At 52.9% G+C, this 23,890-nt stretch overlaps 1 protein-coding gene and 1 long non-coding RNA gene across 6 annotated transcripts in view; both read left to right on the top strand.

Annotated features, from left to right (window-relative positions):
• The first annotated feature begins 925 nt into the window (after positions 1-925).
• KIAA0753 (KIAA0753 ortholog) overlaps positions 926-23,890 on the top strand; it is a 41,770-nt gene continuing 18,805 nt past the window's right edge. For 2 of the 5 annotated variants that reach the window (XM_034989338.1, XM_034989340.1), the window contains exons 1-8: positions 931-1,530; positions 2,119-2,281; positions 6,849-7,455; positions 10,096-10,202; positions 11,230-11,292; positions 11,684-11,899; positions 13,542-13,752; positions 22,556-22,788. In XM_034989338.1, the coding sequence (XP_034845229.1) occupies positions 2,189-2,281; positions 6,849-7,455; positions 10,096-10,202; positions 11,230-11,292; positions 11,684-11,899; positions 13,542-13,752; positions 22,556-22,788 (1,530 nt within the window). In that variant the 5' untranslated portion in view covers positions 931-1,530; positions 2,119-2,188. Of the gene's footprint in view, positions 1,531-2,118; positions 2,282-6,848; positions 7,456-10,095; positions 10,203-11,229; positions 11,293-11,683; positions 11,900-13,541; positions 13,753-22,555; positions 22,789-23,890 lie in introns of all 5 variants that reach the window. The other 3 variants (XM_034989342.1, XM_034989341.1, XM_034989343.1) reach the window with 3 other exon arrangements.
• On the top strand, positions 17,378-20,881 carry LOC117999934. Its single transcript, XR_004676346.1, has 2 exons — positions 17,378-18,273; positions 18,332-20,881. It is a non-coding gene; the product is annotated as an uncharacterized LOC117999934 (long non-coding RNA).

A 23,890-nucleotide genomic window follows, 5' to 3' on the forward strand; every position in this document is an offset into this window, starting at 1 on the left:
GGGGGCCTCTGGGCCGATGGTGGCCGATGCCAGCTCTGGGGACACTTCAGGTGTGTGGGGACAGAGATCGGTGATGGAGGTGCCCGCTGCTGCCGGGGCTGCAGGACCTGCTGATGGGGCAGGTGGTTCCGACGGTGTCTCAGGCCCGTGGAGAAGGAGAGCCAGCGGACCGGCCGCTGAGGCCCTGCGGGCGCCTGTGTCTCTGGGGGTGCTCGCGGCTGTAGGGGTTCCCACGGCGGGGCACGCGCCTGCCGCGGTGTGGGTGACCGGGTGCACGGGGGAAGAAACGGCTGCGGCTGCCTCGGGCCTCCCCGCGTTGAGGAGACAGTCCCTGGAGGGAGCTTCGGGGGCGGGGGCGGGAGGCCTGAGTCTGGAGCTGACGGTGGGGAGCCAGGCGGGGGGGCTGCCTCGCACCCACGGCTGCGGGACCAGGTCATGGAGCTGCCCGAGGCCTGGCGGGGGAGACGCCGACCAGGAGAGCCTGTGCGCCGTGTCAGGGCTCAGAACCGCAGTGGGGGCACCCCCGGGTTCAAGGCCGGAAACAGGCATGGGCCGGTTCAGGGATCACCGGCAGCAGAGTGGGGGGGGGCAGGCCGGCGGAGCGTCTGGAGCTAGGGGGAGGGGGAGCCCTCTGGGAGAGCACCGTGTGGGGGAGGACAGGTTGAGGGGGGCCTTCCAGTAGTATGTTAGGGAGCAAGTGGGGGGGTCCTGGGCTCTGTGGGAGGGGACAGGTTGGGGGGAGGTGTGGCCTGGGTTATGGACCAAGACACAGGTTGTAGGGGTGTCTCAGGATCACGGAGAGAGGCTTCGTAGCGATGTCCTAGGGGATGTTGGGTGACAAACTGGGTTTCCTGGAGCAGTGGGGTGGGGACAGGTTGCAAAGAGAGGGGTGTCCCAGGCATTTGTACAGGGGTCAGTGTGGGGGTGGGTGTCCCTGGACTGTGTGTGTTTGTGTATGTGCGTGCAGGTGTGTGTGTGTGTGTGGCGTCACTTGAGGGGTCACCTAGTGTTTCCTAGCGGAGAGTGGGAAAGTGCCGGCCCCGGCCTCGACAGACTCGTGCATGCACGGCCCCACCCTGTGGGCCGCCTGACCCTACGGCTGCAGCCCCCGGACTGTGGGGGCTCTCAGGCAGCAGCGGGGCCGCCTCGCTCACCTGCCCTCGCGTCTCGACAGCCCTGGGAGTAGGGGATCTTGAACAGCTGCCCTGATGTTCCTGCCGATGCGTCTGTCTTGAAGCAAATCCTGTCTGCAAACCTGGGGTTTATGCAAAAGCTGAAATTAGGGATTTTTTCTTAAGACCTGGATTTCCCCATTGATTTACTGTAGGATTCTTTGACAGAACAAATACCCCAGTACATTGAAAACTAGTCAGTTTATGGAAAACCAGCTTAATTCAACAAATGTTGAGTTCAAGTGTCTGCCATGCTCCAAGCACAGTGTTGTGGGAAATATCAGAGAAGAGCAAGACAGGTCCTTACCCTCCAGGAGCCTTGTCTAGCCGGGAAGATGAGACTTGCCCCGGGACATAGGTAAATAACAACGTGAGGCGAGGTCGTGACGAGCTCGTGCTGAGTGCAGGGGTAACAAAGTGTCGGGGGGGGGTAGCCCACATCAACTCCCAGAACACCTTCCTGTCTTAGCCCACTGTGGGCGGGGGGCCTCCGGCGGCAGATCTGCCCTAAGTCTGGGCATTCTGATCCTCCCGCAGGCTTCCTCAGAGTCCTGCAGAGTTCTGACCTGAGCTACCCGGGAGAGTAGAGCGGGCCGCTTTCTAACTAGGGCTTGGGGTTTGTGAACGTGGACTGTCCGTAAAGCTACCCTGCTGGACGGTTGCTCGCCTACTGTAGCGGAGCTCCTGTCTTCCTGGTGACCCTTGAGATCTGAGATTTGGAATGGCTCAACAGCTGGTCGTTAGAATAGTGCTCCCCGTATTCTCTCAGAAAGTAGGATTTCAAAAGGGAAGATGCTTTTGTACCTGTCCCGAAGCCCTCGCTGTTATGCGTGAGGCTGCTGTGGACTTCTCTAGAATGTTGTTGCATGAGCATGGTGCTGTGTTTAACTTCTTCTTCCCCTGTGTTTGAATGCTGTTGGTCTGAAGTGGCTTTCTCTCGTTTTAGGCAATGACTGTGGGAGAGCAGTGCTGGCCGGTGGCTGGGCTCTCTGCAGCATCCCACGTGCTCTGACGGGATGGGCCCGGGCAGGCCAGCCTCCGCCTGCGCTCATCTAGCACCTTGCGTCCAGCTACACGGGAGGAGTGACCCCAGGACACTTCAGGCCCAGGTAGTTCTCTTCCCTTTCTCTCTTCAGATTTTTATCAGGAAACATTTTGAACAGAAGTTGGAGGAAAAGGACAGTAAACACCCTTTAAACCACCTTCGAGATTCAACGGTGGTTAGCGGTTTGTCCTGTTTTTCTCTCGGATGTTTGCAGAACCACTTCAAAGGCAGCTGCAGATGTCATGACGCTTCCCTCCTAGATGTTTTAGAGTGCTCAGTATTTTAGAACAGTCCTAAAAGTAAACTCTCTACTTAACCATTATCACACCTAACAAAATGGATGAAAAATCATTTCCTAATATTATGTAATAACCAGTTTTCCCTCAGCTTCATCCAGTTGTCCCCAAAATGTGTTTCCCCCCAACACTGAATGTATGAAAATCTTCACGCAACAACATTGGGTTCTACGGCGAACACCCAAATTGCATTACGATTTCGTGGTATTTGTTTCATTGCCTGTCTGACCTTCAGTCCACCCTCCAGAGTCCATCCATCAGCCCACCTTACTCTGATACATAAGGAAGTCAGGTGCAGACACGGGCACCCTGCCTGCCTCAGCGTGCGCGTCACACGCTAGAATTCATTCTTGGAGCTCGTTCTTAGAATTTCAATTTTTTCTTCTGATGCAAATTTTACATCTGAAATGAATACATCAAAACGTATGCATGTTGTCACATTTGCTGAGTTTCGACAAATGTGTACATAGGTGTCGCACATACCTCTATCAGGATGGAGGTCTTTTCTGTTGTTCCAGAGAATTCTCCTCTGCCCCTTCCTGCCCTCCCAAGGCCACCGTCATTGTAATTTTTTCCACCGTAGATGGATTCTGCCTGTTCCAGGACTTCCTGTAAATGGGACTCGTATGCCACGTGATCTCGTGGGTCAGGCCTCTTTGGGCGTGATGCACAGGGGCTCCTCAGCCGGCGCGGCCGCTCTGAAACGCTAAGCAGTGTCCCTGGTAGTTGGTTCTCCAGCTGCTGGTTTGGGTTCCTGCACATGAAGCTGCTGGGAGCTTCCTGGTATACCTCTGTTTGTAAACGTGTTTTCAGGTCTTGGGTAAATACCAGGGAGCGAAGTCGCTGGGATGGGGGATGGTGTATGTTTAGTTTTTTAACAAACCAGCAGACCTTCTTCCTGGGTCTGTGCCATCTTCTGTTCGTACCAACTATCAAGCACCCCCAGTCGTTCCACGTCTTCGCCAGCCTGGAGTGGTTTTTTTAATTGGGTCCCTTCTGCTGGGTGTGAAGTAATATCTCATTGTAGTTTACCAAGAAAATTAAAAAACTTTTTTGACATAGTTTCAAACTGACAGAAAAGTTACAACAGTAGTGCATAGAATTCCTGGGTATGCTTCTCCTAGACTCCCCAAGTGTTAATCCTCTTATTACATTCCGCCCCCCTCCCCTGTGTCTCTTTCTCTCTGTCCCTCTTTGCACACGCGTGCACTCACACGTACACGCACCCATGCACATGCATGCATGTCCATACGTACACACGCATCGATGTGCACACGTGCACTCACATGTATACATGCCCCCATGTGCACATGCATGCTTGCACGCACCCACGTGCACTCACATGTATACACACATCCATGCACATGCACGTGTGCTCACGCATCCATGTGCCCGTGCGTGCTCACATGCACACACGCACCCATGTGCACAAACGTACACATGACCCATGCACTCACGCACATGCACCCATGCCCACACATACGCACCCATGTGCACGCACGCACGTACACGTACCCATGCACACTCACACCCGTGTGCACACTCATGTACACGTGCGCACTCATACACACTCATGCACGCACATACGCACCCATGTGCACGGGCACACTCATGTACACATACACCCGTGTGCATGCACACGTACACATGTGCACACACGACTCTCACGTACGTGCACACCCATGTGCACACACACGCCACGTACGCACAGGCATTTTCTAAACTGGTGAGTTATAACTTGCAGACACGATGCCTTTTTACCGCTAAGTACTCGGTATGTATTTCCTGAAACAAGTGCTTCTCTTACATAATAACATGATCAGAATCTGGAAGTTCACATTAAGATAAAGCTACCGTTTCATGTACAGGCCTTGTTGAGATTTCATGAGATATCCCAATAGTGTCCTTTACGGTGAAGGAATCCCGGGTCCCTGAGCGGCGTGAGTTGCCACGTTTGTCTCGTTGCTTTGATCTGAACACTTTGTGAGACTGTCTTTTTATTTCATGACATTGGCATTCTTGAAAAATACAGGCCAGTTATTTGATGATGTTGTATCAGTTTGGCTTTGTCTGAAATTTCTCAGAATGACACTCCTGTTACATCCTCGTGGGGGGGAAACTGCAGCATGATGCTGAGCCCTTCTCGTGTGCCCCGTCGGGAGGCGCCCACCGTTGACCTCGTCCTAACCTGGTGGCGGCGAGGGCGTGTCTGCCCAGCCTCCCCTGTGAACTTGCTCTCACTTTTCTCTGCAGTTGCAAGTGTCCGTCCTCAGGACCATGTTAGCGTCCTTTTGCTCCCCAGACTGATGAACTAGTTTAGCATTCATCGATAATTTTTGTCTGAATCAGTTTTTTATTCTGATGGTTGATAAGCGGTGACTGACTTATTTGTATGAGAGCAGTTTGGTGCATTGGTTTCTGTTAGTATTCATCTTTAGGGCTTTCTTTTGTCTTTATAGATTTTATTCCCCATGTCCCTGCTGCATGTGAAACGTCAGCGTGGTTGCCAACCTTCCTGCCCAAGACGGCATTTGAGAGTGTCTCCTCTCACCCACCTCTCCTGTCCTTCCTGCACACACCCATTCTCTATTCAGTTTTGGTCTCTTTTCACTTCAATTTTAACATTTCTTTAGAGAGCCCTTTGTATTTACAAATATTTTTCTTCCAATTTTTCAGTTCTTTGACTTTGTTTGTGGTGTTTTTAGTCCCCACAGGCCTTTTTTTTTTTTTAAAGATTTTATTTATTTATTTGAGAGAGAGAGCACAAGCAGGGCGAGCAGCAGGCAGACGGAGAGGGAGAAGCAAGCTCCCCGCTGAGCAGGGAGCCCGATGCCAGACTTGATCCCAGGACCCTGGGATCATGACCCGAGCTGAAGGCAGACGCTTAACGACTGAGCCACCCAGGTGCCCCAGGCCTATTGTTTTTCAAATTTGTATTTTAGGGGTGCCTGGGTGGCTCAGTCAGTTGAACATCCGACTCTTGATTTCAACTCAGGTCATGATCTCAGGGTTGTGAGATGGAGCCCCGCATTGGTCTCTGAGCTCAGCGGAGAGTCTGCTTCTCCCTTGCCCTCTGCCCCTCCTGCCTGTGCTCACTCACTCTCTCTAAATAAATCTTTAAAAAAATAAAATAAAATTCGTATGTTAATGTAGCAAGATGTATCACTCTCTTCTTTTATTGCAAATGGATTTTAAGTCCTAGTTAGAAAGCCTTTCTCTAGCCGGGCTCAAGAGGCATTCGCCTGTATGTGTGTTTTCTAGTGCTCGTATCCACCCCCTCAGGTATTTTGGTTATTTTTACTTTTGGAGGTTAAACTTTCTCCAAATAAAACTGTACATCTCATGGGCTGTCTGCACCCTTCAGACAGCAACGCTTTGTTTTTTTCTCTCATAACTTGCAGTGAGGTTTTTAAGTTGTTTCCGAAATACTTTCCTGAAGTTTTTCCACAGCGGCCTCATTTTAAACGGGCCCTTCGTCACGTGACACACGATCACCCTTTATCATGAGGCCCGGGCGGCCGTCCCTGGGGCAAGGGGCTCGTGGTGGAGGTGTGGGCTTGGGCCGTTGACCTGCCATGGGGCCCACAGTTGTAAACTTGTTCGTTCCCCTTGACTTAGTAATCCCAGAACGGGTACTCCATCCTAAAGAAATTCTTTAAAATGAGAAAAAAGCTAAATGTGTAGAGATATTATTTGAAGCAATATTTCTATTAGTGGAAAAACCGGAGCCATCTAAATGCTTAGCAAGGTTATAGCTAGTTTAGGCACGAGAAGGCCATTTGTGGGATTTTGGGGAATGCCACTGTGAAGAACAATAGAAATGTTAGTCTCTGGAAACATGCCTTTGTTCCTTCAGAGGAAAGCAGAACAAAGCTTATATCTGTTATGGTTCAAACGGACAAAACCTGAGGCGTGCCTGTGAAGGTGTACGCGGACCTTGGGGAGCGGGATGCTCTCGGGTGAGGGGTCAAGGACATGGTGCAGCTGACAGGCACACGGCCTCGTCCAGCGCAGCTCCTGTGCGTGGGGCGTCCGGGAGCCGTGTCCGCAGAGCTCGTGGCGGACTGCGTTGTCTCTGCCGGAACCTGACCTTTTGAGGCCATGTAGAGTGGGTAACGGGGGACGTGAGGAGCTTGGGCTGCTCTGTGAAGGGGAGGGTGGCACCGTGGCCTGGTGACGTGGGCGGGAGCCACGGGCGTGTGATGAGGTCGGGCGTACGAGAGTGGCTGCTTCTGTCCGTGCGGAAGAATACCTCTTAGCGCTAACGATTGTGTGGTGGGAGTTTGGAAACTTGGCCTCAGACGGATGTGCTCTTGCTTTTGTTTTTGTTTAAAGAGCCAGCTGCAGTTTAATAGGAGCGTTCCTGCCCATTCCAGCAACTTGGCAGTCCGCTATTCTTGCCCGCACGCAATCAGAATTGAGAAGCTGAAGGACTCATACAGCGAGTCATACCACCGTCACGATCTGGGTTTGAGGGATGGTCCCGACGGGAGCGGCTCTGCTTCGTTTTCCATCATCTCGGAAGAGAGGCTCAGCTGCGCCGTGCACCTGGCCAGGAGAGACATGAAGCGCAGACAGTTGGAGGAACACGTCAAGCAGCACCGCCTCAGAAGTGAGCCCCAGCTCTCTCAGAGGTGGGGGCCCCACGAGCATAAGATCCCCGAGCACGGGGCGCAAAGGAAGGAACCGAGGAGCCGGGAAACGTGTCATTGCGCCCACCAGCCGTCCACGGTGGGAACGTCCTGCTCGGGTGCCAAGGTGTACCTGTCCACAGCTTGTCCAGCACCGTCCCATCCGGCCGTGCCCCACTCGCCGCCCACGCGCGCCCCGGGGCCGGAGCCCCACCCCAGGACCGGCGGCCACCAGAGCCTGCTGGAAGTGCAGCAGCTCCAGAGGGCATTGAACACCTGTGTCCACAAAATGGAAGCAGTCTCTGAGAAAGGTGAGAGCACCTAGACTCCCCGCGGGGGAGTGGCATAGTCCAACACGTTCGTCCAGGACCCCTGCCCCCATCCCACTCCACCCCCCGTCCCGCAGTGAGCAGAGCCCACGAGGCAGGTGGGCCGTGCGTTTGGCCAGAGTCTGTCTTCCTGGGGAGCTGGCCCTGCCCTGGCCCCTCTGTCAGGCAGAGGCAGCTGACACCGCCCCATCCTGCGGGCCCTACGGCTCCCGAACGCAAATTATCCTGTCGTGTTTTGCCATTTGGCAAAATTTTTGTAATTTGCTCAAAAAAGAGCATCGTATGTGCATGTTTGTCTTTCGATAAAGCTGGTCGTAACGGAGCAGCGTTTAGATGGGCTCGCAGCCGTGACAGGAGCTGGGGGTGTGTGTGAGGGGGGCGTCCGACCACCAGGCACAAGGGAGGGTGTGCGGTCATCCCACACTGTTTCCCACGGTTGTTCGGTGCCCTCTCTGCCCCACGTTTCCTGCGGAGTAGGGAACGGACTCCTTGTGGCGAGTTTGGGTTGGCCCAGCGGGTCGGAGAGAGGAGAGCAGCTTCCCAGCTGCGAGGAGTGGGGGCTTGAGCATCCCTGGGGACCACTGCTAGGATCCCCCCGGGGTCTGTAGGGATCCTCTGCAGACAGTTGCACATGCCACGAGGTGCTCAAGCTGCCTTCCCGAGATAAACGTGACTGAGCAGCCGAGCAGAAATACGCAAGGGAGGATGTGGCGGCACGGGAGAAACAGGACTTGCTCCTGAGCTTCCGAGCGGCCGGCTGAAGAGGGAAAGGTGATGGCTGCAGAGTTTACAAGGCCTGTGACAGGACACAGCTGTGTCAGGAAGACCTTTCTCCCGTGGTCTTCCTGACGAGTGTGTTGTGTGATATCGCGGCAGGGACAGGAGGGTCGGTGTGGGCTGCCGGGGTCGCCCCGTGGCACCCCATGGTGGAAGCCGTGCTGTCGGGCGACAGAGCCCTGCTCCGACGACATGGCCTGAGCCGGGGGCCTTTACAGAGAGCTCCTCAGACTCTGGGGAAGGACTGGTGTGGTGATTTCTCGTTTATTTTCTTCTACTTTTTCAGGTGTGAAGAGAGCACGTGCACACACATGACAGGGGAGAAGGGGCGGAGGGAGAGGGAATCTCAAGCAGACTCCCTGCTGAGCACAGAGCTCGATACCCTGAGATCATGACCTGAGCAGACTCCCTGCTGAGCGCGGAGCTCGATCCCCTGACCCTGAGATCATGACCTGAGCCACAATTAGGAATCGGACACTTAACCCACCAGTCCACCCAGGCGCCCCTCGCTTATTTGTTAGTTTAAAATTTCAAGTTGTGGGCGCCTGGGTGGCTCAGTCGTTAAGCGACTGCCCTCGGCTCAGGTCATGATCCTGGAGTCCCGGGATCAAGTCCCGCATCGGGCTCCCTGCTCGGCGGGGAGTCTGCTTCTCCCTCTGACCCTCCTCCCTCTCATGCTCTCTGTCTCTCATTCTCTCTCTCTCAAATAAATAAAAAATCTAAAAAAATAAAATAAATAAAATTTCAGGTTGTCACAAATCGTGCCTTTTGAATTATAGCAGATGTGTCACCACAATGGCAAATGGCTGTAAAAACCTGTCCGTGCATAGTTTAAATTTCTGCACTGGCTCGCTGTGGCCTGGGCCGTTTGCCACGGCCCCCTCTGCAGACCACGCTTCCGGGGGCCCTGACATGCCCAGGGTGCTTCCCGGGTGCGGCTCCGTAGACCCCTTGTCTCAGAACCGCCTGCCGGGTGGTGGCTCGGAGCCCCGTCGGAGCCGGTGTCCCTGACATCCACGCACGCACGCGGCGCCCGCATTTCTCCCTGCTGCGCGGCCCCCACGAGACAGACATCTGGCTGGTCGGCCCCGTGAGCAGGTGTCTGTACCCAGAACTCCGATTCCAAAGTTTTGCTTTTCTCAGAACAAAATTTTTTCATCATTTGGTTTCTTAACCAGTAAATATTAAATATTTGAGTTTATAAAATACACTTGCACTAATAAAACACGTTTTTTTCTGACTTGTATCCTGGGATTTTGCATAAGAACCACTGGCTCGGGAGCGGATGCTCGCACAGCCCTCAGAGTCCCCCAGAAACCGTTTCTTCGAGCACGTGGTTTGAAAACGTGGGGCACCCGTGGGTACAAGGGTGTGCTTCCTGACAAAGATGTCAAGGCTTTGGACATTCGAGCAGTCTGAACGTGTTAAGAAAGCATTTCTCTTTTGAATTTGAGATAAAGTATCAAAGAAATCTTGCCAAACATAAAATAGGCCAATAAAGGGTTTCTGAAAAAAATAGACAGCGTTACAGGTTTGGGCTCAGTAGAAAGAATCTCAAAGTAGTCAGCGGTGCTTGGCATTGGCGGAAGCTTCCGCCGGGGTCTGGTTCCGGGACTCCGAGTGGCGGGAGCTTGGTCTGAGGTCCTGTGTCTCTTCCGACTGGGTTACACACAGGCCCGCTCCTTCCTCATTTCTTGGCTGGTGGAGAATTTTTTGTGGGAGTCCCGTTGTTTTGTTTTTAATAAAACTAGAGATCTTCAGCTTTATTATGTCTTGGAATAATTGAAGTTTTCATGCGTTTCTGTATGTATGTATAATCCACTTTTGGGGAAACACTGTTTTCAGATAGAGCGGAAGAAGCTTTGGACCCAGATGAGGAGCGGCGAGTCCAAGTCCGGAGGCAGGAGCAAGCCGTGCGCTCCGCCCGGATGCTCTATGTCCTGCAGCAGCAGGTATGGGAGTGGGGGAGCGGCCGCCGGCCTTGGGGGCCCTACCGAGAGCTTCCCCTGCCCCGTCTCAGCAGCACGAGTGCGGTGTCCCACGTGACTCCTGTTGCGTTTCTGAGCCTGAATTTCCTGAACGTGTGGACAAGTGGTTCTTTTCTTTTTGCCGTCTGCCTTCATGTGTATTTGTGTAATGTGAATATAGGGCCGAAGTCCTTGAAGAGTGGTTTTTGGCTTTTTGGGGTCCTGTGTTCTATGAATCTGAGAATGTGAGTCCTGTCCTGGAAAACAGTGCTGGTAGAACATGTATTTCTGTGGACAGACGCGAGTGGACAGTGGATCGGTGACCCCAGCTGGTGCCCTGGTGTTAGAGGGACGGGGCCTCGGCACTTTCCTGCCTGCCTCCCGTCTGTGCTGGGCCAGACGCTGAGTAACGGCAGATCGTGCGGTTGTCTTGTTGAACAGTGAAGGAGGGAGGCCTGCTGAGGGTCTCGGTGAGCAGGCGTTCACGTTGTTTACGTTGCAGATAGATTGCTCTTAGATGTCTTTTAACCGTAGCGCCTTCCTCATGCTCCACCTTCGACTCTCTTCCCGTCACTTACGGCACAGGCTGGCTTTACTGCTTGAACCAAAAGCTGAATGTTTTCCTGTAAAAGGAGAAATGCCTGAGTTAGACTTTGCTCCGTGTTGCTGTGGGGTGGTGCTTCAGTCCTCGCTCCACACTGGCCACTGAGATTGTTCTGGAACACGCATCTGACCCTGTCAGGGCTCTCCGGACATGGTGCAGCCCACGATGCAGCGTGGCCTCCCACCTTCTCTCCCTCCTGGGAGGTTCCCGTGACCCTGGGACCAGGGGATGGGGGGGACACTGTGCTCCATTCGCCGTCATGAACTTGAAGCCTGGGACCGTGCTTTGGGTCACGAGTGAAGAGCCTTGTCTCATTTCGAGTGACTTGAATTAAACAGTGATTGTATTTGGACAAGACGGATCAGTGGATGGGTCTGAAGTCTTCACTTTTTCCCCTTTACGAAACAGGTGAAAGAGATCCAGGAAGAGTTGGATAAATTGAGCCCACATAAAATCAGACCCACGAAGAAGGTATGACGCAGGCTGTCATGGTGGATACTGCTTGTTTATAAGTTGCGTTTCCAGTGTCTGGTGGGGATTGTGCGTGTGGGTTCTCTGCACTAGCAGGTGCATGGTGCTCGTAGAGATGGGTCCGGGGGGGCACGAGCACCGTAAATATCCTGCACTTGGTGTGGCCCTCCAAGGAACAGACTCTGTTGCTGCTGGTGCAAGAAACTGACAATAGGAAGGAGAAAGCTATTTGTCGGGGAAAACCTTTGAACTTCGTAATTCCCTGCTGTGAGAAAGTGTCCGAGTACAGCGTTGTCTAGAAAGGAGACAGGCCGCAAATCCTCGTGAGGGTGGGACTGATGTGGAGAAGTTCTGAATTCTGAAATAACTGCCCCCCCCCCTTCACCGCCAGTCCTGGGTGATGTCGCGGCTGGCGGCTGCCCACCGAGGAGCCATCCGGGCCTTACAGGCATTGGTGACGCAGCTCACGGACCGCGGGGAGCCCCCGGTTCCTGCACGCTGTAGGGGGCTGGGCAGCCTTATCCGCCGGCTGTCACTCTGCTCCGCCAAGCTGGACGCCGACCCTTCCGTCCCCGATGTGGTCATGGACATCCTGCGACAGACTGAGGTATGAATCGGACGGCAGGTTTTGTTAAAAGTGCTTTGTTTCTAAGCAGGGAGGTGATGCTTACTGTGGCCTGGTTCCGTTGGGGTTTAAGGAGAAGACAAGACAAAGCTGCCATGTGCTGAATTCGAGCTTTGCAGGGGACGGAGGACGCACTTTGTTTTTATCTTATCAGCCTTACCGTCCGGCCTGTAACGTTGCACCTCACTTGTTGGAGAATGGGTGGTTTGGGTATGGAACGTGCGTCGGCTCTTAACCAGGTCCGTCGATTCACCAGAACGTCCCATCCCTGACCGTGCATTGAGAGAGAACCTGTTAGCACAGAAAAGGAGAGCAGGGAAGCACTCTTCGGTTAGTGCTTGGATGAGAGTGCGTGTGCTGCCTTGGTGGACTTCTGGGAAGTGCTTGAAGTTGTGCCAACGGCTGGGGACGTCCGGCCGTCCCCCGGCAGGTACTGGTCGGGACGGAGCCGGCAAGAACAGGAGGCCCTCATCTGTGCCGTCCCGCCTGCTGCGGTGCTGGGAGCCGCACAGGCTTTATTACCCGCACGCTGCAGTTGAAGAAGGTCCCAGAGGTGCCACCGACGTTCCTCGCATGCTGTCCCCGTGACTTCCTTGCCGGAGTTAGCTCCGGAGTTAGCCCCACATCCGTCCACAGGCGAAAAGCGACCTTCACGTTGGTGGGACATGGGGGACGGGTGCACCGGAGGGAGACTTCTGGGCTAAGTTAACTAGCCTGGGTGGCCCCGCGGCCCCTCCTCCTTGAGCGTCGCTGGCACGGCGTGTGGGGTTTGCAGGGGGCGCTGGTGCCTGGAGGACTCAGCCCAGGAGCGCTGTCGGGTGCAGACCCTCTGACAGCGTGGCGGGTCGCATGGTGCTTTCTACGCTGGCCCCTCGCAGACATGGTGGGCGCGTCTTCATCTCCTGGGAAGACTTCAGGGGCTTGTGTCGTCCCCTCCCAGAGTTTAAACAGGAGCCCCTTAACGTGATGCTTCTTACACACTTCTGTCAGTAGTGCGGGGAGCTCAGTCCCGTCGACGGGCCGCTCCTCCACGGCTTGCTGTCCTCGTGCCTTACTGTCCCTGGATTAAGTCTCCCCGGCCATGCTCAGGTGTCTTCAGTTTGCACAGTCCCGACGCTGGAGGCCGGCGCTCACTGCCCACTGATGAGCGACAGGTGCCTCTTGCAGGAACGAGGGCACGTGGGGTGGGTGGGTGGCCACGGCCCTGGGCATGCGGTGTGGTTTATGAAAAGGTATGTTACACATAGTTCCTTTGTCCACTGAAAATACCATTTGAGTGTATGAGATTTTTATCGAGAATTAAGACATCTATAAAGCATGTAGGATTAGGCTCTGAAGACCGTGGTTAGTTTCTAGAATATGGTGGATTTGGATGCCTTTCAAAGTAGTCCTGTTCTTTTCCTTTGTGCTGTTGGTTTCAGTGAGCTAAATGTGTAAAAGGACACGCAGAATTCTCTTATTAATTAAGTAGATGTTCTCAGTTTTCCAGCTAAACGACATGCCATTGACCACTAGACGTGGACGTGTAATGACACATTTGTCTGGGGGCCTGATTTTCGGGTTTGTGGTCAGCAGCAGACTTTGGTGAGATAATCAAAGACAGTAATGGGCTGTTTCATGGCAGGCTTTGGAATCCCTCCTGGAGAAGAAACCGTCACCAAAACAAGTGAAGAAAAGTGTCACAGAAACTCGGAGCAGGTTTCCTGTTGGTGGCCGCAGGGCCTTGGAGAGATGGCAGAGTCCTTCGCCCAAGCATGAGAAGAGACCCCTCGTAGCAAAGGAGACATTTCCAGAGGAAGCAAGATGGCCTTCGGGGGCAAAAACGCTCCTTGCTGGTATGTGTCCTGAGGCGTTCACCGTGTGGCGTTTGGTTCTGGCCCACACAGACGCTGCATGGCGGGGAGGTCAGATTTAAAACCTGGTCCACAGCAGGTGCACTTGAACCCAGGAAGCAAGTAGCAACCAGAGTGTGCCCTTGGGTGAGAGGCTGGAGGGTCCCCCACAGAGGAGGGTCCCCGTAGTGGAAGGAGCCCCCCTAGAGGGAGGGTTCCCCCCATAGAGGGGGGTCCCCCGTGGACGGAGGGTCCCATAGAGGGAGGGTCCCCCCCCGTAGGGGAGGGTCGTCCCCCATAGAGGGAGGGTCCCCCCCCGTAGAGGAGGGTCGTCCCCCATAGAGGGGGGTCGTCCCCCATAGAGGGAGGGTCCCCCCCGTAGGGGAGGGTGGGGAATGTCAGGTTCTCTCTTCCCACATCATCACGCTTAAGTTACCCAGAGGAGATTCCTGAAGAGCTAGAAGTGAGAACCCCGCTTTTTAAACGTTTGTTTATTTAGATTTTACTCATAGGCACACGCATATGCACAGAGAGCCACGCGATGTGTGTGTATGTTTTTAGCGTAGGTAACAAATAACTCGTCCCCAGAACCAGAATTGCTGGCTTGTGCACGTTTAGACAGTCAGCCAGCTTGCCCTTGAACAGGCCCACGGTGATGTTGCGGCGAACAATGAGCATCAGAGTGTTTCCCACATCCTTGCCAAGTACTTGATGTCGTGAAGTTGTAAGAATTTTCCAGTGTCTCGTCCTGTCCTGACTCCGGGGTGGAAGGTCCTGGTGCTCCCGGGCGTGTGCCCCCTCCTCTGTGCGTGCCCTCTGCCCTCCGGGGGCCGGCATCATGCTCTCACATGTGTAGAGGGTCTTCCTGCACTCTGGGCCTCCTTTCTGGGTTTACACGGATTGCATGTTTCTCTCAGTTACATGCCTTTGACTTGGTTTAGGATCCCTTTCCTGGAACAGATATCTGCACTTTGTGGGCAGAATCATTGTTCTTACGTGTTTTACTATTTCAGGAGGCTCTTCCTCTTTGTTCTTCTTCAAATTTTGCTGATGGAGATTGCGTATCTTCAGAGGAATTTAGAAGGTGCTCGTCAGGTTCCAGGACAGAGGCCGTGGGGGGTGTGATGGGCCCCTCGAGTTCACGGGCTGGCCTGGGGGGAGGGGAATGACATCATGGTGCCCTTTCTCCCTCCCTGCAGGTGAAGGGTACGGTTTTTGGCATACGATAATTCCTGACGTAGGGATACTAGGAACTCCTGGATTCCTTGTTAGGTTCATGTCCAGTTTTCTCATTTTATGGTTTTTACTGCTACTGTGAACGGGATCGTCTTTTGATTGTGTGTCGAAGCGGGTTCTCGCTCCTTCCAGCAGAGCCGTGGGACCGTGGACCACACCACTGTGTGAGTGGACCAGACCTCCGGGTGGCAACGACGCTGCGTTTCGTTGGTTCTGAGGGGTGCAGTGGAACATTTCTGGGATTGGGATGCGTTCTTACGTTGATGATATCTTACAATTAATTGGCAGTGTTTTAAAATTTCTCATAGGTGCAGAAAATAAGGATGTCTTAATGTTTTAGATTTGATGAATAATGAGATTTTGTTAGTTAATTCTTTTGTTTTTCCAGATGATGAGATCACCTACAAATAAGTAAAGCTCTGCCTCTCTCTTTACAATTTTTATACCTTTTCTTTTTTCTCTTCCTTCTTTACTGGACAGAATTTAGTTCAGAATAGTATCGGGTGATAGGCGCAGTCGGGGCATCATTTCCCCCCCCGGATTTCGTGGGATCTGTCGATGTGCGAGCCTTGCGGTTGTGCTTTCCGCGTGTCCGAGGGCCAAATCAGAGGAAATATTCTTCTGTTTCTTTTTCCAGTTTCGTGAAGAGATTTTCTTTTCTTCTACTTTCTCCTTTTTTTACGTTAAACTGATAGAAATATACGTTGATAGTGTTTTAAAATAGCTTCAAGATTTTAACGTTGCGTTTTTTAATGTGCCGTCGGTGTTGGTGTGGACGAATCCAGTAACCTAATTTTCCCGTTTCAGTTGAAGTAGAATATACAGATAGAAAAGTACACAAAATAGGAGTTTACAGCTCAGTTCATCAGAAAATAAACATCTGTAGGGTCACTACCTAAGTCAGGAAGTGGGACGTTACGAAAGCACTAAGCAGTCCCCTCTTGCAATCTCCGTGCCTCGCCTCCTCCCCCAGATTAACTGGTACTCTGATTTCTCTGCCGTACTTTGGTTTTTGCCGGATCTGGAACTTTACGAGCTTTGTAGGACTAGAATGACACGACGGGTATTTTCTTGGGGCCGGCCTCTTCGTTCATGTTTTGTGAGAGTCGCGTTTGTGCGGCTCGTGGCCGCGTCCCGCTGTGTGAGAGGACCGTGGTTCTGTTGTCTTCATCATCGGGGTTTTCCCAGGTCTGGACGATTACAAAGAAAGCTGCTCTTCTTGTGTGTCTCCTGGTGCGTGTGCACGTGTGTTTGTGTTGGATGCGTTTGGGGGTATCATGGGCAGCTCATAGCGGGTACGTCTGTTCAGCTGTAATAGGTCAAGAGTTTTTTCAAAGTAGCGTTTCCGGTTTCATGCCGACCAGCAGCGCGTGATGGCCACTGCCACATATCCCTGCCCGCACTTGTTCGTCTTAGTAAGCGTAGTCTCCCACTAGGAGCGTAGACTATCATTCTGGTTTTTTTTTTTAAAGATTTGTTCATTTATTTTAGAGAAGGAGAGAGCGGGCGGCGGGGGGCATGGTAGCAGCAGGGCAGGAGGGAATCCCAAGCCGACTCCGCACTGAGCGCCGAGCCCGACGCAGGGTTTGATCCCGGGACCCTGAGATCAGACCTGAGCTGAAGTCAAGAGTCAGACGCTTAACTGACGGCACCACCCAGGAGCCCCGGCTGTCATTCTGGTTTGACTGATTCATTGATTTATAGATTTTATTTATTCATTCGAGAGCGCACAAGCAGAGGGAGAGGGAGAAGCAGGCTCCCCGCGGAGCAGGGAGCCTGACGCGGGACTCGATCCCAGGATCGCGGCATCATGACCTGAACCGAAGGCAGACGCTTCACCGACTGAGCCACCCAGGCGCCCCTCATTCTGGCTTTAATTTACATTTTCTGTTTGAGTGATGGTGTGAGTACGTTTTCATGTGTTTATACCCCATTTATATGCCTCCTTCTGGGAAGTGCCAGTTCCAAGTCTCTTGCCCTCTCTCCCTCCCTCTTTCACATTTTCCTTCTCTTCCTTCCTTATTTTCTTTGTCTCTTTTTTTTTTCAAAAATGGATTTATAGTTCTTTGTAGGAGTATTCTGCATATGGACCCTAACTCAGTTAGATGGGGCCTCCGTTCGTTTCAGGTGTCCTCAGATCCTCCCAGTAGGGTGTAGACCGTGCGTGCGTGTTCGCTCTAGTGCAGCTTTCACTCGATTTATTCCGCCGTGCTCTTGTGTGTGATGTCCTTTAAAACCTTTAACTCCCAGGCCGCCTGGGTGGCTCAGTCATTGGGCGTCTGCCTTCCTCTCAGGTCATGGTCCCGGGGTCCTGGGATCGAGCCCCGCATCGGGCTCCCTGCTCCGTGGGAGGCCTGCTTCTCCCTCTCCCGCTCCCCCTGCTTGTGTTCCCTCTCTCGCTGCGTCTCTCTCTGTCAAATAAATAAATAAAATCTTAAAAAACAAAACAAAACCTTTAACTCCTGACGTGCGTGCTGATATATAGACGTCTGATTTTATGCATTTTCTTGTATCGAGCACCCTTGCCGTGCTTCCGTTTTCTAATACTTTGTCAGTAGATTGTGGTTTGCTGTGTACAGAATTGGATCATCCGTGGTTCATTTCCAGCCTTTGTTCCTTTATTGCTTTTTTCCCCGTACTCTTCTGGTTTCGTTTACGCAGTCTGCAGATGGCTGATGTAAAGGTCTGTGCAGGTGTCTTGTGATGCTTGAGACTCGATCTCTCATTGGGTTTCTGCTCCGTCTCCTTGAACCGATCCTGAGATGCTGGGCCCTCCGGGCTGTGGGTCTCCTGGGGGATTTTCCATGTCGCTCTTGCTGCACGCCTCTCTCCGAACCTCGGTGCCGCTCACCCGATGGCCGTCTGTGCTGAGCTGGTGTGGTGCGCGCCTAGGCCTAGCGCCCCTGTCCCGGGGCTCCGTCCTCCGCTGCCGTTCTAGGAATTTCTCTTGTAAGTAGGCGGCTGTCGGTGAGCTTTGTGTTTCATCCGGTCAGGTCTGCCGAGATGAAGGACGCACTTGGACTTCAACCTTAGTTTGCGTGTTTCATTTGCCAAGGTTTCCTCTGCCTGGGCTGTAATTTACTATATCCATCAACTCAGCCTGTTTCACTGTTTCCCCTACTGGGTTGGAGGTTATGTACCGATGTTCATCTGGTCTGCGTCTCAGTCTGCCACTCATTCTGCGGCACCATCTGACGTGGATGTCACAAAACCGAATTTGCCGGACTGCGGTTAGATACGTACTCAGCTCTCTCCCGTTCACCGGGGGGCAGTAGAACTCAGCCCCAAGTTGGCCCGCCTTTCCCTTACAGCCCCGCAACTGGCCGGCGGCCCCATGTGGGCCCAGAGCTAGGCGCCTGCGTGACAGGCTCCAGGAGGACGTGTGTCTGCGGGAGGACAGGCTTCTCGGCAGCAAGCACAGGACGCTGCGTCTGGGGGCCGGGGGGAGACGCGCACAACTTGCCAGGCCTGCACACAGACGTCTTTCCTAACCAGCCTAGAAGAGTACAGGAGCCCATAGCTGATGAGTGCAAGGTGAGCCCCCACGTCAGAGAGAGCGGCTGGAAAGCTGCTTGTCTAAAGCTCACCAGAGAACCCATCTGGGAGAGCAGGAAGGCGCATGCCCGCAGGAAACGGGCCAGAAAGACCGCACTGGTGACCCTGGGCTGAGGACTTCATCTCTCAACCTTCCTTTTTCCGTCTGTGAAGTGAGGATGCTAGTCCTTATCCTACGTGACGGACTTGGGTGTAAGTAGCAAGCTGGGTAATCACTGAGTGCCATAAAAATGGCAGGTGTTTTTAGTTCACGACAATCTCAAGCTACTAAGGAAAGATCGGATTGTGGTAGGCAGGTTCTAGCTGAGAAAGCGGATCTTTGGTGGCCATTAAAAACGAGTTTTGTCCATTTCTAAAATCATGAGGTGATTGGGCCATGGCGCAGTAAGCGGGCGTGCGCAGCCGGGAAAGCGTGTTTCTGCGGAGCCGTTCCGGCGTCCCTGACGGCAGAGCAGAAGGCACGGGCCCGGCCCCGGCCCCGGAGTCTGAGGGCGCAGTCCTGCCGCTTGGCGGTTTGCTTCCTCATCTGCAGAGCCATGGTGGCCGAGTCCCGCCTGCTGTGTGTGCCGCGGGGAGGCCCGGATGTGAGCGCCCCGGCCGGAGCCGAGAGAGCGGGGAGCAGGTGCGAGACGGGACAGCGGATAGCGCTGCTCACCCTTGTCTTCGCTGCTCCAGACCGAGGGTGGTTGTCGCCACCGGGCGCCCCTGAAGTCCCTTTTCTGTTTCTCTCCCCATCCTGTTCCCCTCCCCCCCGTCACCCACGGTCACTCCTGTTTTTATGCTTGTGCTGCTCTGCGTCCATCCATAGACGGTGTGGTGTTTGCTACGTTGTCTGGCGCGTGTAAATGACCTCTTATGGGACGCGTCCTCCTTCTGCCGTCGACCCCCCCCCCAGGGGGTTTAAATTGATGCCCGAGTTGTGATTTATGAGTCTCACTTCCGTCTGGTTTCCCTGTGTGACTAGACCACGGTTTGTTGTCCACGCTGCCCGTGTTTCGCTGTCCTAAACACTGATGGTGGGAGTTCCTTGGGCCGAGCGTGGACCCCGGGTCCCTGGGCGAGGCTGCAGCCGGGGCGAGTCTCATCAGAGCCACCGCGTTGTCCCGCGTCGGCGGCCGGTTCACTCCTGCACCTGCGGCTCCTGGGTGCTCTCTGGGCGCCCTCGTCTGTCCACGCCCCTGTCATCCCCAGGGCCGCCTGGGGGTCATCACCTTGAACCCCTCCCCCAGTCTTACGGACCAGAAACCATACTTTGTTGTTTCAGTTTGGATTTTTCTGATTATTGGTGACCATCTCTTCATGTTTTTATGGACAGTTCAGATTTTACTCTCTAAATTGCCTATTCTTATCCTTTGCCTGTTTTTCTCTTGGATTATATATTTTTCTTATAGATTTGTAGATGGTTTTAATATATTCTAGATATTAGTCCTGTGTTCATTACATGCGTTACCGATCTCTACTTTAGACTCTGGCCTGTCTGTGGAGTTTATCGGGTCTTCCTGCGGAAAGGAAGTTGCCATGTGCTGTAATTAATTTAAGTGTATCAGCATTATTCTTAAGAGAGGCTTCTCTGCCCTGACTTCATCCTTTCTCCTGTACTTTCTTTTAAAACCTTTCAAGTTTTCCTGTCACATTTCTGTCTTCACTTCATTTAAATTTAAGTGATGCTGAGTGTGAGGCGAGGCCCGTGTTTTGTTTTGACCCCATGGACCCCGGCCGCTGGGAGCTGTGCTGGGCACTGCATCAGGACGGGGGGTGTGGGGGGCCTCTGGGGATCCACCCCCTCCCGCCCCCTCCCGCCCCCACCTGGTGGTGCTTCTCCGGAGCTGTCTGGGCTGGTTTGGGATTGTACTCACAAATTTAGGATCAGCCTGTTTCAATCCACAAAAAGATCTGCTTGGATTTTAATTGAATTTGCATTTGAAATGCTGGACTACTTAGGGGAGAATTGACATCTTCACCGTGTTCTTTCCATTCTTGAAAACAACTTACTCAGATCTTCTTTCATGTCCTTTAAAATACCTTTGAATATTTTCTGTGATTCTTACACATCTTTTGTTAGATTTCTTCCTAAGTGCCTTAGAGTTTTTGTTGTTGATGCAGACAGGATATTTTTCTCTTACATTTTCTGTAGTTATTTTGATACATGGGAATGATGCTGATTTTCATATTTTTTCTTTTATCCAGAAACCCTCTTCCTCATTTAATTATGTGTAGATTCTCTTGGATTTTCTATGTAGAAAACATCATCTCATTTTCAACTAAAGACTGTTTTATTTTCCCGCTGCCAGTTGAACGTTGTGGATGGATGGAGGTTTTGAGAAATGACAGTTAAATATTTGCATCTTAGAAAAAACACGTTTGGTAGCCCCGTGGGGTGACTGGAGACAAAGAAGGGGTTGGTCAGGAGATGCCGTTATTATAGTCATGGGTACTGTCCACGTCTGCCCCGGGTGGTTGGGGCAGGCAGTCAGGGCTGGGGTCCGAGGGACCGGGAAGGAGCACCGTGGGAGGTGAGCCTGGGCTTCAGCCATGGCCTGTGGGTCTGTGTGGGAGTCACAGGGCGAGGAGTGACTTCGGCAGCAAAATGCCTCTGTGTTTATGATTTGGCAAAGATGTTACTAGGCCTCGAAGCCGATGGCCAAGAAGGAATTCTTGAGACATCTTCGGTGCAAAAAGGTGATTTTATTAAAGCACAGAGTCAGGACCTGTGGGCAGAAAGAGAGGCACCGGGGTCATGAGGAGCGGCCCATTATATACTTTAAATTTGGGAGGGGGTTAGGGATAGCGTAAGTCTCTAAGGAATTTGGAAGTGAGGTTTCCAGGACCCTGAGGGGGCTAGCTATTGTTGGGAAAAGGTCATTTTATTGCCGTCTAGTAAAACCTGAGTCATGAGACCCTTCAGATGTATATAGGTGAGTCATATGCTTGGGGGATGATTGCCATATATCTTGGAGGGTTTAGAGATAAAGGAAGTTTCCAAAGGAGTTTCTATACATTAAAGTAGACTTACAGGATTGGGGGGTGGGGGTCAGACTAGAATTGCCTTTTGCCCTTAGCAAAGTATTAATGATGCAGTTTTGGAATATAGGTGAGGTTCAGTGGGGTGGAGTGGTGGAGTCGGGAGCCGATGACCAAGAAAGAATTCTTGAGGTGTCTTTGGTGCATAATGGTGGTTTATTACAGCATGGGGACAGGACCCGTGGGCAGAAAGAGCTGCTGCCCTGTGGTCTTGAGGAGTGGCCTGTTACATACTCAGGTGAGGACAAAGGGGGTGTCCAGAAGGACTGTCATATGCTAAGGAAGACTCTCAGGATATTGGAGACCTGGTAATTGTCAAGCCGAGGCTATTTCCCCCTCTAATGAGGCACTAACATGAAGACAATTGGGAGTTTCCTGGAGGAATGTTACATTCCTCCTATCACACGTCCTTGTCAATGGGCTTCAGGTTCAAAAGAAATTCAATTTTACTTATATTTCCTTCTGCCTAAACCTCCCTCAATTTCATGTAGGGGAGGATGATGTTAGGGCTTCAGGAAACTGAGTTATGGGTCTTTTGGAAGTTAGGCTATTGATGAGAAAGCTTCTTTCTTGTAAATCACTAGGACACTTGTAAACCGAGGGAGACTCCTGTCCTGCAGGACTGTGATCTGTATCAGTTAACCGTTTGTTTTTCCTTTAGGGCAGCCAGGAGTGCCTGAGGAGTGTCACATATATCCCTAAGGTGGTGGTGGGGGGTACGGTACCAGCTTCTGCTCTGTCCTCAGCTTGCCTTCTGTTCCCTTATCATTAACATCGGGGCAGCTGAGTTCCTAGAGGAAGGTCACTCTGCCTGTCTCAAGGACTTGTCAGTGGGCTCTAAGGGGTAAGGAAATTTAATAATTTTTCTTCTGCCTTTGTTTCCCACACCATTTACAGGCTGGGTTAGATGTCTGGAGCTTATCTGTCTGTGGAAATCCTTGTCACCCGCTCGAGTAGCAGTTCCCTCTGTTTGTCCTTCTGAAATGTCCTACAGATAAGTGTCCCCCTGGGGCAGTGCCTGCAGCGACCTGGAGGTTGGAGCATGGGCTGGACGCGATGGGTGCGGAGACCTTTCCGGAAAAAGCCCTGTCAGTTCCAGACCACAGCACCGGCTTCCCGGCAGATCCGCGGGCCCTGGCGAGAGCCGGAGTGGCGGCAGGGAGGCCCACGGCCAGCAGCGCGGTGCTCGGGAAGAAGGAGGCCCAGGCGCCGGCGAGGCTGCCTCAGGTACGGAGCGGCTCCGTCCACCGCCCGTGTCCCTGGCCCCCAGCTGGCCGTGGTGCCGCCAGAGTCCTGAGCCCACTGTCCAGACACAGCTGGCTTAGCTTGGCTCTGGGTAGTGTCTGCCTTTTTAAGCAAAAATAGCAGCTTTTAATGCTGCCCCCAGGACTGGGTGTCTCTCTCGTCCTGGTTTGGCGAGATCCGCTTGGATTTGAAACCGTGGTCTTAGTCGGGCTTTTCTAAAATTCCGTTTCTTCTGCTTCTGTTTTGGAAGTGTGAGATTGCAGAGGACGCAGATTCGCTTCCTCCTGAGGTGAATGTTGACAAATAAGTAATGGCTCGGCATGGAAAGGCCTCACAGCGTCAGGGCTCTCCGTGTGTTTGGGAGCCAGCTGGCCTGAAGCTACAGTACAATTGAAGCTTCTGCTCACAGCGTGACTGACGTGGAAGGCTGCCTCCCAGTCTAAACACCCGTAATGCGGTTACTGCCCCCGGCCGGGCGCCCCCGGGGACTGATAGGTCCTGGCTCGGGCCGGCCCCTGGGGGCGTCATCGGCCGGCAGGACTGGGCCTGTCTGCATGTAGCCGGCGCTCTTGCTCAGAGACAGCTGCGCGCTCCTCCTCCATGAGCCCATTCAGCCTTCTGGAAACACAGGACGAAATTGGCTCCCCGTCTATAGATGAGGTTAGGGTAAACCAAGAATGTCGTGTGATTTCTCTCTCTTTTTTTTTCCTTTCACTAGGAAAAATATAAAAATAAATATATATACATACGTATGAAAGGATGGCAAAGACAGGGCATCCAGCTTCACCCCTCCCCTGACCCCCATCCCCTCCCTGGGGTGGGAGTACAGCACGTAAGCTCAGTGGGGCACGCTCAGTGTGGAAACGCTCAGTGTGAGGTATGCTCAATGTGAGATATGCTCAGTGTGGAAACCGTGTGAGGTATACTCAGTGTGAAGTACATTCGGTATGGGCACGCTCAGCATGAGGCACACCTGCCCCCAGGTTTTGCCACAGTGCTTTCCACGCAGGTTTCTGGTGTAGCATGGGGACTCCCGAAGCTTCCATCGGCCAGAGCTTCTTTGATACCCGTCTGGCTTTATAGT

The sequence above is a fragment of the Mirounga leonina genome, unplaced genomic scaffold (genome assembly GCF_011800145.1).
Source record: "Mirounga leonina isolate KUSES-001 unplaced genomic scaffold, KU_Mleo_1.0 Mir_488, whole genome shotgun sequence".
In the NCBI taxonomy this organism is placed as follows: Eukaryota; Metazoa; Chordata; class Mammalia; order Carnivora; family Phocidae; genus Mirounga; species Mirounga leonina.